The 16,065-nt window shown below is 43.1% G+C and overlaps 1 protein-coding gene across 1 annotated transcript in view; it reads right to left on the bottom strand.

Moving 5' to 3' along the window:
- Positions 1-385: 385 nt before the first annotated feature.
- The window catches only part of pex14 (peroxisomal biogenesis factor 14), a gene marked incomplete at its 5' end in the record, with an annotated part of 239,068 nt that continues 223,388 nt past the window's right edge, over positions 386-16,065 (bottom strand). Inside the window, 2 exons of the mRNA XM_055659021.1 lie at positions 386-2,507; positions 6,428-6,519. Coding sequence (XP_055514996.1) covers positions 2,057-2,507; positions 6,428-6,519 — 543 coding nt within the window. The remainder of the gene's footprint in view (positions 2,508-6,427; positions 6,520-16,065) is intronic.

The following is a 16,065-nucleotide window of genomic DNA, read 5'->3' as shown; positions in this document are numbered from 1 at the left end:
CTCCGCAACGTCCATCAATCCCATTTGTTTCTGCTACCTTCATCTGAAAGTTTTTTTTGTTAATGTGCATCGTGACACGTTGGCAATAAATTAATACCATCTCTGAACTAGTGTCAAATAAATAAACAATAGAACTTCCTTCTTTCTTAAAGGTCAGTAGATGTGGCAATCAGAACATTTACTTGGGAGCTAACTTCACCACGACTGAAAATGTGTATAATTTAAAAGCTTGATTAATATAATTAACATTGAAGTAGTTACTATGCAATCAAAGCCCTCCTAACAAAATATACTGGCTCTCAAAATGTTTTTAAATAAATGCTTTCTTGCTCCAAATTCGTGATGATAATATTTTTTGGCAAATTATTAAAAGCAGGATGTAACATTGTTTTTCATTTGCAAAAGCAATATATTCAATTTATTTTGTTGAATATAACCAGCCCCTCTGCCCCCAAATGTCACTGAACCTTTAATGCAGATGCTGTCCCAGTACTTGGAACATAATAAATAACTTTTAAGAGACAGGAGCATTTTAATTGCCGACATCATAAACTGTATTTCTAAATTAATGAATACATCATGTATCAAACCATTTATGTGCTTTACTGTAAAGTTCAATTTTAAACACCACAAATGCAATACTGAAAAAAAAAAACATTCTTCACCACTCCCACCATATTTTGGCATTTTACATTAAAACCTTCCTTGGAATCAAACAGAATTAAAACATAGGTGTTTAAAATGCACATTCTGACTCAATCTCCAAACAAAAGAAAAATGCAATATAACAGCTTTTTGTTCAGCGAACTGCTTAAAGTCTCTCCCGCAGCTGGTAGTGAGTCTGGACACTCCCCTTGAAAGGACAGAAATAGCTGAAGTGAGTATGGTGCCGTTACCCTGAACATACACTTCATGTTCCACACCCTCACCCTGTAAGGAATTTGCTTGATCTATGGTGACCTGTACAGCACCCACCAACACAGCTTCAATAATCAGTGTGTGCTGGGAGTGGCCTTATTGTTGTTTCTCCAATACTTGATTTGACTTTACTTCACTTTATTTCCGTATATTGACCTTTTACAAGAAATGGTGCAACGGTAGAAAAAAGATTTCTTGCATTAGAGTGGCAAAATAGTTGGGGGGGGGTGTGAATATTTCAAGCAAGCCAAAATCAATGCTGACATGCACGTATTCTTCAGATCTACCCTGGTCTGCACTGCACCTAAAGTCATACCTAGAACAACACAAGCTGCAAGAACTCAGCGGGTCAGGCGGCATCTCTGGAGGAAATGGATGGCCAGATCTTTCGGGTCGTGATCTGAAACATCACCCATCCTTTTTCCCCAGAGATGCTGCCTGACCCACTGAGTTACTCCAGCACTTAGCGTCTATCTTTGGTATAAACCAGCATCTGCAGTCCCTTGTTTCTGCAAGTTATTCTAATGCAGATGTGATATTTTTAATGCACTATTTTCATTCATTGTCATTTTACAATGATAAAATCGACACTAACTTCAATTCCAGTTAGGTTTTTAGCAGGAGATAACGACACCATGTTTTGGAGCGGTTGCTATCGACGCGGACTGCTGACACGGAGAAGCTTTGTTGCTGCCACTACCTCTTTACACTGAAGTGGGGCCTGGGTTTCCTACTACGCTTTCTTGGTTGATTCTGCATCACATCAACAGCTGACTGAGTGCCGACAACACACATCGCAAGCAGGGTGTTGAATTCTGCTGGGTTGCAATCTATACAAATCAGGGAGATGGGAGCTGAGCGATGTGGGTTCAGAACCAGCGAGGCTGTACACTCTCCGTGCGATGAACCCTGACCTCGCCTGACCTGGTCAGACCTGCGATCATGTTGCCTCCACTGTGCGGTGGGGGGGTGTAACTGATCCTCACCTACGTTGCCTGGTGGTTACTTGTTTCACAGCATAATTTGTTGATTTGCAAAAACCCACTGCTCAGGATGCAATAAGCACATATTAACAGTAAATTAATGGAATTAGGGAAATTCTGTCCATGGAAGCCAAATACTGAATCACTTGTGACATTTAGTTAATGTCATTCTCATTACTGGCTCCTTCTGGACGGCGTAATTTATCCACTTGTTCATTTATCTGTCCATCGCCACCCCGCCTATCCTCTGTTTGCACGCCGAGACAATCGTCTTCATCCACGTGACTGACGTCATCATCTTCATCCTCGTCTTCATTGTCTTGTCTTCTCTCCTCTTCCCCTTGGACCTCCATCCTCACCTGACACTTCACATCCACGTCATTGCTGTTAGCAGCTACGTGGCCACTGAGACTTCCTACCTCCGGACTGTGGGTCTCGGTAGCTGGCGAGGACAAGGTCGAGGCCGACTCGATGCTGACCGGTGAGATGTCGCTGCTGCTGTTGTTGTGATTGACTGAGGTCGCAGAGGTGGCTATTGTAGACGGCTTGACAGGGATCTGCCACGGAGGAAGCTTCGGAGCTGAGGGGGAAGACGGAAACTGTCGCCTACAGTCAAAGAACAAGTTTTGAGCGTTAACGTTTGTTAGATGATTGCAACTCCATAAGCATTATTCAGGGTTTTGTACATGATTATTCCATGAGATAAAACGTTTATTTTGCCCAAAGTGACATCAGCTTTCTTCCCCATTGGGGGCCTACTGTGAATTTAAACACTACCGAGAGAGAACACATCCCTTCTAACGTCGGAAAGGTTACAATTGTGAACACTGTTTATTTCTCTCTATGGAGAACCTCCATCATAAATTATGGCGTTGAATGATTACTTTGCATCACTCACTTTTTGAGTAGGTAGAAAATGCTGAATTTTGCTGAGTCTGGAATATTTTATGTTGGATTAAAAGTTTCAGATTTTGCAAAGGCCTAATTTGACTACTATCATGAAGTTGCTTTGTGACAATTACTGGGGATAACTCTCAAAGGTGCAGCAACTACTCTAAAACCTTGGTATTGGGCTGCAGATTACTGACAAAGAACGGAGGAATGTGCTGGTGGACACATCCAGCAGGCAATAAGATAGTTATCTGGTTCAATAAGCAATTCATGACATTATTTTAGACTTCTGGAAGATATTCCTAACTGAGATGATATAAGAAAATCCATATGTGTATGCAGGATGACACTAACTAGAGTCACTTTATGTGCAAGTGACGAATAAAACTGATTGATTGATTGAATGATAGAGTGTAGAAACAGGCACTTTGGCCCAACTTGCCCACACCGGCCAACATGTCCTAGATACACTAGTTCCACCGACCTGCATTGGGGCCATATTCCTCCAAACCTGCCCTATCCATGTACCTGTCTAACTGTTTCTGAAATGTTGGGATAGTCCTTGTTCAATATTATCTAAATGGTGGCCGATTGGGAAAGGGGGAGATGCAGCGAGACCTGGGTGTCATGGTACACCAGTCATTGAAGGTAGGCATGCAGGTGCAGCAGGCAGTAAAGAAAGCGAATGGTATGTTAGCTTTCATTGCAAAAGGATTTGAGTATAGGAGCAGAGAGACCACACCTGGAGTATTGCGTACAGTTTTGGTCTCCAAATCTGAGGAAGGACATTATTGCCATAGAGGGAGTGCAGAGACGGTTCACCAGACTGATTCCTGGGATGTCAGGACTGTCTTATGAAGAAAGACTGGATAGACTTGGTTTATACTCTCTAGAATTTAGAAGATTGAGGGGGAAACTATAGAAACTTACAAAATTCTTAAGGGGTTGGACAGGCTAGATGCAGGAAGATTGTTCCCGATGTTAGGGAAGTCCAGGACAAGGGGTCACAGCTTAAGGATAAAGGGGAAATCCTTTAAAACCGAGATGAGAAGAACTTTTTTCACACAGAGAGTGGTGAATCTCTGGAATTCTCTGCCACAGAGGGTAGTTGAGGCCAGTTCATTGGCTATATTTAAGAGGGAGTTAGATGTGGCCCTTGTGGCTAAGGGGATCAGGGGGTATGGAGAGAAGGCAGGTACGGGATACTGAGTTGGATGATCAGCCATGATCATATTGAATGGCGGTGCAGGCTCGAAGGGCCGAATGGCCTACTCCTGCACCTAATTTCTATGTTTCTAACTACCTGCAGCTCGTTCCATACACCCCCAACTTTAGTGTGAAAACGTTACCCTCTCAGATTCCCATTAAATCTTTTCCCCTTCACCTTAAACCTATGTCGTCTGATCCTCGATTCCTCTACTCTGGGCAAGAGACTTTGTGCATCTACACGATCTATTCCTCTCATGATTTTGTGCACCTCTATAAGATCAGGAGGTATGTTCTTCTGAAGTTGAACCAATTGCTAGTTCTACTAGCCACACCCAAGATAAGGAAGGAAACCAAAATCAAAGTTGTAACCATTTGTGGAAAGAAGGCAAAATACAACAGTTAGTGATTTTGATGGAGAAACAGGCAGAACCTAGAGCTGTCGACTTAAGAAGAAAGCTATTCACTGGCTGATCAATACATTCACGTGGTTGTGCGATTGATTAGACGAGTTCACTAACTGGGGCTGGCGGCCCGGAGCTGATGCTGTGAGACGGCGTTCTGGCTTTCGGCGGCGGCGACATCACCACGGAGGTCCGCTGGACTGGAGGGCGGCATCTCCGGCCTGGATTGATCGCCTCAGCGCAGAGGGAGAACAAGGAGGGAAGAGACGGAGACTAAGACTTTGCCTCCATCACAGTGAGGATGTGCTTGGTGAACTCACTGTGGTGGATGTTTAATTTGTGTTTATTGTATGTTTTGTTATTATTGATTCTGTGTATGACGGCAGGCAACATAATTTCGTTCAGACCGAAAGGTCTGAATGACAATAAAGGATCTATCTATCTATCTACTAGTCCACATGTGCAAATAATATCCAACTATCATAATAAAGGAGACATGGATAGGACAGGTTTGGGGGGATATGGACCAAACGCAGGCAGGTGGGACTAGTGTAGCTGGAACATGTTGGCCGCTGTAGGCAAGTTGGGCCGAAGGGCCTGTTTCCACACTGTATCACACTATGACTCAATGTGTTGATTTATTTTGGTTCTATTGACTAACCTGCATAACATCTAGATTCTTTCTAGCTGAGAGTTACGGTAAAGGGACAGGCAAGTACCTGTGTACAGCTCTCCCACGACAGTAATTAGAAACCACTGGCATTTGCTTTGTTACAATAATGATTATCGTGTTTCCATGATGCGATAAGTTCATACAGAATAGGGGAATTACATCTTCTCAGAATCAGTCACAATATTAAAACCATCTGAGCTAGTTGGTTGAATACATTCGGGGCGGCACGGTGGTGCAGAGGTAGAGCGCTAGAGACCCTGGCTCGATCCTGACTACAGCTGCTAAATGTATGGAGCTTGTACGTTCTCCCCGTGGACGTGTGGTTTTTCTCCGGGATCTCCGGTTTTCCTCCCACACTCCAATGACGTACAGGTTTGTAGGTTAATGGGTTTTGGTTAGAATTGTAAAATTAGCTCTAGCGTGTAGGATAGTGCTAGTGTACGGGGATTGTCGGTAGGTGCAGACTAGGTGCGCCTAAAGGCCTGTTTCCCCGTTGTATCTCTAAAGATAAGATGGCAGCAATGTGTTATATCTGTGCCAGCAGATTTTTGATGGGCGGCACAGTGGCACAGCTGCTGCCTCTCAGAGACCCGGGTTCGATCCTGACCTCGGGTGCTGTCAGTGTGGTGTTTGCATGTTCTCCCTGTGACCATGTGGGTTTCTTCCTGCAGCTCTGGCTTCCTCCCCATCCCAAAAATGTTCGGGTTTGTAGGTTAAATTGGCATTTGTAAAATTGTCTCGAGGGAGTAGATGAGAAAGTAGGATAACCTAGCACTAGTGATCAATGGTTGGTGTGGACTTAGTGGGCTGAAGGGCCCGTTTCCATGCTGTATCGCTAAACTGAACTAAAAACATAGGAGTAAATTGTACGAGGGAAAGAGATTTAAGATCTCCAGTGGATTCATTTGAAAGACGGTGTCATTTTTAAATAAGTAGTCTTACACTTAATGCCGTATATTCTCCATTTCTATTTTATTTTGCGTTTACTCAATATGCTCTCTTTCCACAGTGGTCAACTTAATCCCAGTATCTTATCCGGGTTGCTACACGATGTGCAAGTCCTGATAGAGACCGTCAGGAAGATCACGTCACAACAAACAGACACCTGTGCTCTGCCGCTGTGGTCAGAGTGGAAATGTCCGAATCTTTCACTGGCCTGGACTAGTTGTGCTGTGTATGGCCAGAGTAGAGTAGGGGGCACACTGATCATTCAGGGAAGATCACCTTAAAGTTCCCCCACTTTTTCGTGCCTCCCCTTTCTTTGTGAAATAAGCACTCTCTGGACACAGTGCAAATACTAAGTATCCTCTCCCAACGCTTGCAGCCCAGTAGCAGCCCAAGGTCCACATTACCTGCTTAGGAGAAGTCCTTTCAACGAGGTGATCTCCGCTTTCAATTCATTAATGTTCTGAGTCTCCAGGAGCCAATTTGTAGACGAGGAAGCCTGAGGAAACCAAGCAGAAAGTAAGCAGAGAGCCAGGAATACATTGAAACATACTTCATTGAAAGCACAATGTATTTTCAACAGCTGTGGAATGTTAGAATTAATGCTGCTTCCTGGGATTCATGTGCAAACCTTTCTAATAGTTTACATATTTCAGCCAACACTTACGTTTTTTTTTAAATCACTTGCATCTCCTCCCAACTCACTATTGAATTTTTTATTGACCTTTGGCCTTTCTGGTCATACAATTTTCTGCCCCTCCCCCCTCCCCCCCTGCTTTCTTAGCTCAGAGATTTCTCACAATGGGGGTGGATTTACTGAGATGACCCTGCCTAATGAGGACCTGTCTGAGAGCCAGCACCTGAGAAGCTAAGAACGAGGCTCAAACTGCTGGAGTAACTCAGCGGGTCAGGCAGCATCTATGGAGAAAAAGGATGGGTCCATCTCAATGACCTGCTGCCTGACCCACCGAGTTACTCCAGCACTGTGTTTATCTTCGGTATAAAGCAACGTCTGCAGTTCCTTTCGACCTTAGAACTAAATAGCTGACCTGGCAGTGAGGGTGGGAACTGGAGGAACAAAATGGCCTTGTGTACAGTAGTCGCAACAGCAATGGGATTGACTTTTAAGTTTAATTTAGATACAACATGGAAACAGGCCCTTCGACCCACCAAGTCCACCCTAACCAACGAATACCTGTACACTAGTTCTGTCATCCCAATTTCACATCTTGCATACTAGGACCAATTTACAGAAGCTAATTAACCCACAAACCTGCACGTCTTTGGAGTGTAGGAGGAAACCGGAGCACCCGGAGAAAACCAGTACAGTCACAGGGAGAATGTACAAACTCCGTGCAGACAGCATCTGCTAGTCAGGATCGAACCCAAGTCTCTAACGCTGTGAGGCAGCAACTCTACCGCTGCACGCTGCACTCTTTGAACATGTCTCTCACATGGGGCAAGAGAGTTCGAGAGATTCTAAGCTTTGGTCGTATAAGACAGTGATCTGGCCGCGGGCAACCTGAGCCTTCAGTTGCAATTTGACTCGTGCCGTGGGAATCTCCAAAGTACAAATGTTTATCTAGTTTTGTTTTTGAAGTGTGTCTCTGTAAAATTAGAATGCGTATGCCTGACAGGTAAAATAGTTAAATCTGTGTAGCGATCATTGGCTGTTATACGCGTGTCACAGTGATGTTCCAGTTTCACGTCGATCAAAGGTGAGCTTTATACCTGCACGATATTGTTACCAGATGAATTTATTCAAGACCAGAAGATGCAGGAGGAATGGACCGCATCTTTACACTGATGTCCCAAGGGGCAACACTGTACTCCCTAGAGGAATGCAAGCGCCCAGCCTTTAATAAGAGCAAGCTTTATAAAATATAGACTGTAAGCGATTTAATAGACTAGTTATTCAATCATGTTAACTCGTCAGCTATCTAATGAGACTAATCCTAAATTAATCTCATTAATTTATCACAGTCAGATCCCAAATGTAAATTTATAATCAGCAAGCATTTAATATTAAATGACTGACAAATTAAGTTGCGTTTATAACCTCCCATTTATTTTGCAATTAACCCTATCTACTATTTAATCTAAAGTCCTGCTAACCAGGGTTCTCGAGTTAATAAACAATTGTTAGCTTATAACTTGGTTGTTTGACTTGTTTGTGCCCAGCCAGTATAGGTTAATACATTCATTTAATTAATGGCGCAGATCGCGATGTGAACTTGATACGTAGGTTTAACGCTTAGCTGATCAAAACCGGTTAAGGTCAAAGACTGCAGCTTGCCTAATGGAGGCACCAGGCAGAAGCGATGGAAACTCTGAATACGTGGTGCCACAGACAGAGTTTAGATACAGTTATACAGGAGCTGGGATTTATTATGTTATTTTTTATGAAGATTCTTCTCTTAATTCCAGTCTGTGTACTTCTAATTAGGGACTTTAGTGTAACAGTTCGCATGAGTTACTTATTACCAGTCACAAAAGCAGCATTTTGCAAATGGTGCTAATCTGAAATAAAAACAAAATGTGTTGGAAATACTCAAAGGCAGGCAGCTTCTTTGGAGAGAGAAATAGTTAGCATTAGAATTAGTTAGCATTTCAGGGCAATGACATTTCATCACAAGGGTGAGACGAGTAACAATCAAGTTTTAAGACACAGAGTAAAGGAAGGAAAGTGAAGAAAATGAAAGTGGGAGATCCAGAACAGGGTAGTGTGCATGAGAAGGTAAATGATGAGATGGACAAAAGGGGGGGCACATCACAAAATGATGTAATTCCAGAAACACATTAAAAAGAACTGCAAGAATGTCTGAATCTCATGCAATTCTTTTTTCAAGAGTTCCGACATTGAGAACGTTTTTTTATCAGATCCTGCTGTATCTATTTTCCTCTACGTTATTTTAACAGCGTACAAATTCGAAGAAACAGTTTATAGCTCATGCGATGGTTTGGGTGACACGTTCTTCCTTTCGAACGTGCCAGTAAAATGTGATGAGCATAATGTAGAAACAAGGAACTGCAGATGCTGGTTAATACACAAGAGCACTAAGTGCTGGAGTAAAATAGAAACAAAGAAACGTAGAAAATAGGTGCAGGAGGAGGCCATTCGGCCCTTCGAACCAGCACCGCCATTCTATGTTATCATGGCTGATCGTCCCCAATCAATAGCCCGTGCCTGCCTTCTCCCCAAATCCCTTGATTCCACCAGCCCCTAGAGCTCTATCTAACTCTCTCTTAAATCCATCCAATGACTTGGCCCCCACTGCCCTCTGTGGCAGGGAATTCCACAAATTTGCAACTCTCTGGGTGAAAACGTTTTTTCTCACCTCAGTCTTAAATGGCTTCCCCTTTATTCTAAGACTGTGGCCCCTGGTTCTGGACTCAGCGGGACAGGCAGCAACTCTGGAGAACATGGATAGGTGATATTTCGGTTCGAGACCCTTCTTTAGACAAGTAACGTTTTCAGTCTGAAGATGGGTCCCGACCCAAAACGTCACCTATCCACCTTCTCCTGTGAAAAGAAAGAGATTAGTTAAAACAAATGTAGGTCCCTTGCAGTCAGAAACAGGTGAGTTGATCATGGGGAACCAGGATATGGCGGACCAATTGAATAACTACTTTGGTTCCGTCTTCACTAAGGAAGACATAAATGATCTGCCGGAAATAGCAGGGGCCCGCGGGTCAAAGGAGGTGGAGGAATTGAGTGAAATCCAGGTTAGTCGGGAAGTGGTGTTGGGTAAATTGAATGGATTAAAGGCCGATAAATCCCCAGGGCCAGATAGGCTGCATCCCAGAGTACTTAAGGAAGTAGCTCCAGAAATAGTGGATGCATTAGTAATAATCTTTCAAAACTCCTTAGATTCTGGAGTAGTTCCAGAGGATTGGCGGGTAGCAAACGTAACCCCACTTTTTAAGAAGGGAGGGAGAGAGAAAACGGGGAATTACAGACCAGTTAGCCTAACATCGGTAGTGGGGAAACTGCTAGAGTCAGTTATTAAAGATGGGATAGCAGCACATTTAGAAAGTGGTGAAATCATTGGACAAAGTCAGCATGGATTTACGAAAGGTAAATCATGTCTGACGAATCTTATAGAATTTTTCGAGGATGTAACTAGTAGCGTGGATAGGGGAGAACCAGTGGATGTGGTGTATCTGGACTTCCAGAAGGCTTTCGACAAGGTCCCACATAAGAGATTAGTATACAAACTTAAAGCACATGGCATTGGGGGTTCAGTATTGATGTGGATAGAGAACTGGCTGGCAAACAGGAAGCAAAGAGTAGGAGTAAACGGGTCCTTTTCACAATGGCAGGCAGTGACTAGTGGGGTACCGCAAGGCTCAGTACTGGGACCCCAGCTATTTACAATATATATTAATGATCTGGATGAGGGAATTGAAGGCAATATCTCCAAGTTTGCGGATGACACTAAGCTGGGGGGCAGTGTTAGGTGTGAGGAGGATGCTAGGAGACTGCAAGGTGACTTGGATAGGCTGGGTGAGTGGGCAAATGTTTGGCAGATGCAGTTTAATGTGGATAAATGTGAGGTTATCCATTTTGGTGGCAAAAACGGGAAAGCAGATTATTATCTAAACGGTGGCCGATTGGGAAAGGGGGAGATGCAGCGAGACCTGGGTGTCATGGTACACCAGTCATTGAAGGTAGGCATGCAGGTGCAGCAGGCAGTAAAGAAAGCGAATGGCATGTTGGCTTTCATAGCAAGAGGATTTGAGTATAGGAGCAGGGAGGTTCTACTGCAGTTGTATAGGGTCTTGGTGAGACCACACCTGGAGTATTGCGTGCAGTTTTGGTCTCCAAATCTGAGGAAGGACATTATTGCCATAGAGGGAGTGCAGAGAAGGTTCACCAGACTGATTCCTGGGATGTCAGGACTGTCTTATGAAGAAAGACTGGATAGACTTGGTTTATACTCTCTAGAGTTTAGGAGATTGAGAGGGGATCTTATAGAAACTTACAAAATTCTTAAGGGGTTGGACAGGCTAGATGCAGGAAGATTGTTTCCGATGTTGGGGAAGTCCAGGACAAGGGGTCACAGCTTAAGGATAAGGGGGAAATCCTTAAAAACCGAGATGAGGAGAACTTTTTTCACACAGAGAGTGGTGAATCTCTGGAACTCTCTGCCACAGAGGGTAGTTGAGGCCAGTTCATTGGCTATATTTAAGAGGGAGTTAGATGTGGCCCTTGTGGCCAAGGGGATCAGAGGGTATGGAGAAAAGGCAGGTACGGGATACTGAGTTGGATGATCAGCCATGATCATATTAAATGGCGGTGCAGGCTCGAAGGGCTGAATGGCCTACTCCTGCACCTAATTTCTATGTTTCTATGCTACCTGACCCACTGAGTTGCTCCAGCACCTTATGTCAATTTGATGTGCATAATGTGTATTCCTCAGTGTAAACCGTCAAACCCATGCTACACCGATGAACATGATTACTGGTTCACTGAGGACTCAGCATGAAAAGCAGACAAACTGTTGGCAAGTCACAAACTTTCATTCAAAGGCAGCCACTCATCCTGAGCCACATTTTCACAATCACAAGGAACATGCCAGTACTTCAGCTTGTTGGCTTTCTCTACGTTCAAATTTGAGCTGAGCTTGCGTAAGTTCCGATGAAGGGTCACTGGCCTGCAGGATTGCTTCTAATTCCGTCTCCACAGCTTCTGCCTGATCTGCTGTGTATTTCCAGCATGCACACCGGCCGGCCGAGGATCGGAACTACCTGACGCCCATGGAACCAGCTTTTATCTTCAAATTTGGCAGGAGGAAAAGATGCACAACTACAGCTGAGCTTCCAAACCCACACAGTGCACAATTTCATCGGACCCAAGCGCAGGCAAGTGGGACTAGTGTAGCTGGGACATGCTGGCTGGTGTGGGCAAGTTGGGCCAAAGGGCCTGTTTCTATGACTCATAGAGTAATTGCCCCATAGAGTAAAACCAAGACCCACGGCAACTAGGTTGGTTGGATTCAGAATTGGCTCCCTCAGAGAAGACAGAGGGTTGTGGTGGAAGGGTGTTATTCTGGCTGGCGATCTGTGATCAGTAGAGATCTGCAGGTATCTGCGTTGGGACCTCCGTTGTTCGTGATATATATAAACGACTTGGACGTAAACTTAGATGGTTCAGTTAGTAAGTTTACAGACACCTCCACAAGTGCAGACATTGAGGAAGGCTGTTAAACCACACAGCAGGATATAGATCAGCTGGAGAAATGAGCGGAGAATTGGCAGACAGAGTTTAATCCGAGCAACCTTGAGGTGTTGCACTTTCGGAGGTCGAATGTAAGGGGGAAATCTACACTTAATGGCAAGATCTGTAGCAGCATTGTCATGCAGGTTTGTATGTTAATTGGCTTTGGTAAAAATTGTAAATTGTCCCTTGTGTGTAGGATAGTGTGGGGGATCACTGGTCTGGGCGGACACGGTGAGCCGAAGGGCCTGTTTCTACGCTGTCTCTCTAAGATAAACTAAAATGAAATATGTAAAATTATGAGAGGCATGCAAAGGAGAATAGTTTAACTTGGCATCATGTCTGGCCGGCGTGGGCACTTTGAGCTGAGAGACCTTTTCCTGTTCTGTACTGTTCTATGTTCCAAGGTTAATCGTTTTGACCTTCTAAACCACAACTTCAATTATACTACACAGATGATCACCAGCCAGAGTTTAAACACAACACCTGCTCAAAAACCAGGACCAAATATGCAAAGAACTTTTCCGTATTGTTGGACTGAAGTTTCGGAAGGAATTTTCAGTGCTATCACACACCCACTTGAAATGGAAATGTTAACATTCCTAGTTTAGGTAATGTTAAAACTAATAAAAGGATGGACATTCTTAACAGAATTAAATATATAGTTTGTGGAATCACTAATATCTTGGTCATATTTAAAAAAGCCACGTTTGGATTTGAATAACAAATATGAAACTGACGGGGGCACAATGAGTGTTATTGCTGGTGTAAACGATCAATAATTGTGCCATACTTTCCAAAGCGGCATGTTAAAGCTGACATCAATTTGGATTTTGACAACTGCGGTTAGGTGTTAAATGTCATTCTGCCTTCCTAATCAACATTTCCCACCTTAACCCACCCACAGTGTGACATGTATTGAACAATCTGTTTTAAACTAGAAACTGTCATGCATATTCAATGCTCATGAAATTGATTACATAAAGCCAAGCCATCCCTCTCTGCGATCCTCTTCATTGTCCAGGGAATTCAGAATATGTGTCTTTCTTTTATTGACATTTTCTATCTAAAATAAACTTAATGTCAACTTGTTTGGGTCTATATTGTGGGTGTATTGGACAAGTGAGACCCCTAAAGAAGTGTAGGAAGGAACTGCAGATGCTGGTTTAAACCGAAGATAGACACAAAAAGCTGGAGTAACTCAGCAGGGCAGGCAGCATCTCTGGAGAGAAGGAATGGGTGACGCTTTGAGTCTCGATATCACTGTCTATATCTCGTTTCCCTTTCTCCTGACTCTCAGTCTGAAGGGTCTCGACCCGAAACGTCACCTATTCCTTTTCTCCAGACATACTGCCTGTCCTGCTGAGTTACTCCAGCTTTTTGTGTCTATGCAAAAAGTAGTTCTATTTCAATTTATAACCGGAAATACATGAGGCAATTTATCAGACGAGTAGACACTCTGAATTTGATGTTGAAACTATTGGTCTTCATCATAACCAGCAGTAACCTTGGGATTTCTGTGCATCCATAATTTAACATGCAAATCCCCAAGTTCCTGTTATTGATTCAATAGACAATAGGTGCAGGAGCAGGCCATTCGGCCCTTCGAGCCAGCACCGCAACTATCCATTACAGACTGCACTATGGTTGGAAAGTTTACTTCACCACCAACTATCACGAAACATCAGTAACAACTCCAGATTGTTATAAACTTGTATCATTGTCAAGTACCTGGAAAATGTAACCATTGATTCACAATGGTGTACTGATCCAAAAAATAACCTGGTTCAAAAAATATAAATTTAAGGAGGTCGATTCTAATTCCTTCAGAGAAACACTTCAAAGCATAAGGGGAGAAAAGGAATAGGTGACGTTTCGGGTCCAGACCCTTTTTCAGACTGAAGAATTATTTAGAGATGTTTTATTTATATTTTTTAATCCATCATACTTTGTAGGGACGAACTGCTGGTTTAAACCGAGGACACACACAAAAAACTGGAATAACTCAGCGGGTCATCTCTGGAGAGAGAGATCTCCCAATCCTTTTCCTTTTCAACCTGTTCCTTTCCTCCAGGGATGCTGCCTGACCCGCTGAGTTATTCCAGTTTTTTGTGTCCATCTTTGGTTTAAACCAGCAGTTCCTCCCTACAAAGTATTATGGATTTAAAACATCTATAAATAATTTTTAGGTTAAAGCCTAATTTGTGACTATTGCTAAGGCTGTAGATTTAGACCTCATCTTTGGGAGATTTGGCAGCAATTACAATGTGAAGACTTTAGGCTGCTTTAAGTTGGACAGTAGTTTGTGAGGAAAGGGGGCTTATGAGGAGGAGTGAAATTGGTGATTATGGAATGGCACAGTTCACAGAGAGGAACATCCACTAACAGGCAGGCAGCAGAACAAGAGAGATGGGATCACAGGAGCAAGAACCGAGTCTCATGATTGAGTTTGAAGATGGTGGAATGTGGAGAAAATTAAAGCTCAGTAACAGGGAAGGAAGATTTAATTGTAGGGGGGGTTGGGAATCAAAATGAGGAACAGACATGATGATTGAGAAGAGAGTGTGAGTAAACAGATCAAGAGTTGTAGACATGATGATCAACGCTGAGGCGTTATTGGTTTAAAAGTACAACTAAGAAACACGTGGAAATGTTTTGCTCCCTGGGTACGTAGAATGAAGCAGAATTGGAAATGGTGATGTGGACCCACCAACAGGTGGTTGAAGACGGGTATCTGGGAATAGGGAAGCCTATAGGTGATGGAACATAAACCTGTAGGAGAGTTTACATTTACAATTTTTCCCAACATAACTCCCCAGTATATTTGTGTAGTTCCACACTGAACTATTTAGAAGTTTATCAATTCAGTGCATACTAATCCAGAATAACTGGATGTAAACCTTAGCTTTCCACCCCTAATGTACCATAATTACATCCGATTGAGATATATTCTTTCAGCGTAGAAGAATGGGATTGAGAGGGAAAGATAGATCATCCATGATTGAATGGCAGGGTAGATTTGATGGGCCAAATGCCAAATTCTGCTCCTATGACTTATGAACTTAAGAAACCAGAAAGGCCGGTTACTTAAATTTGTTGAAATTTGACTGCAGAATGTGCAGATGGATAAAGAACTGTTCTTCAATTTTTGCTTGGACCTTATGTTGGGTTTTATTAGAATAAAGCGAGAGGCAACAGACAGACAGGGGGGTCAGAGTAGGTGTGAGATGGAGAGATGACAGGTAGCTAGAAGCTCTGGGAAAGCCATGATATATAGAGTAATATATATATATATTTGTTCCTTTACATTATTTTAAGAGTTTGCGTGTGCTAAGAATGTGTTCGCCTCACTCAGCCAATTGTGATTGCTTAAGTAATGTTAACAGCTGAATTAGTCATAAGGCTCTAAGCCTCAGTAAGTGATTTTTCTAAATAAGAAACATGTGTTGCCGAACACTCATTGGGCACCTGGAAACCATTTCTCAGCTTTCCACAGTGGCTTTGAACTGCAAGGCCACATTTTGCAAAGGAAATTTGAATTTAATTCTGAGGACCATAATACCAGCCACCTGTTGCTCTGATGGCTTTGTTACAACTTTTGCTTTACATATGGTGAGTGTTCTCTCAGGATGGAAAATAATACTTGGCAACTTCCTACAGCATCTTCAGGAAAGGGAAATGTTCAACTTATGAATTAAATTCTGCCCAGTGCAGCTGTTCTGTTTGAAAAGTCTGATTATTCATATATCAGTTATGTTATGGCATGGGTAACCGGTTGGTATGATCTCTGGAATGCACAGACTTTGACTGCTCGTCATGTGACCG

This window comes from Leucoraja erinacea, chromosome 30, assembly GCF_028641065.1.
Source record: "Leucoraja erinacea ecotype New England chromosome 30, Leri_hhj_1, whole genome shotgun sequence".
In the NCBI taxonomy this organism is placed as follows: domain Eukaryota; kingdom Metazoa; phylum Chordata; class Chondrichthyes; order Rajiformes; family Rajidae; genus Leucoraja; species Leucoraja erinaceus.
Note: the sequence above shows the minus strand (reverse complement) of the source record. Positions and strands in the feature narration are given on the sequence as shown.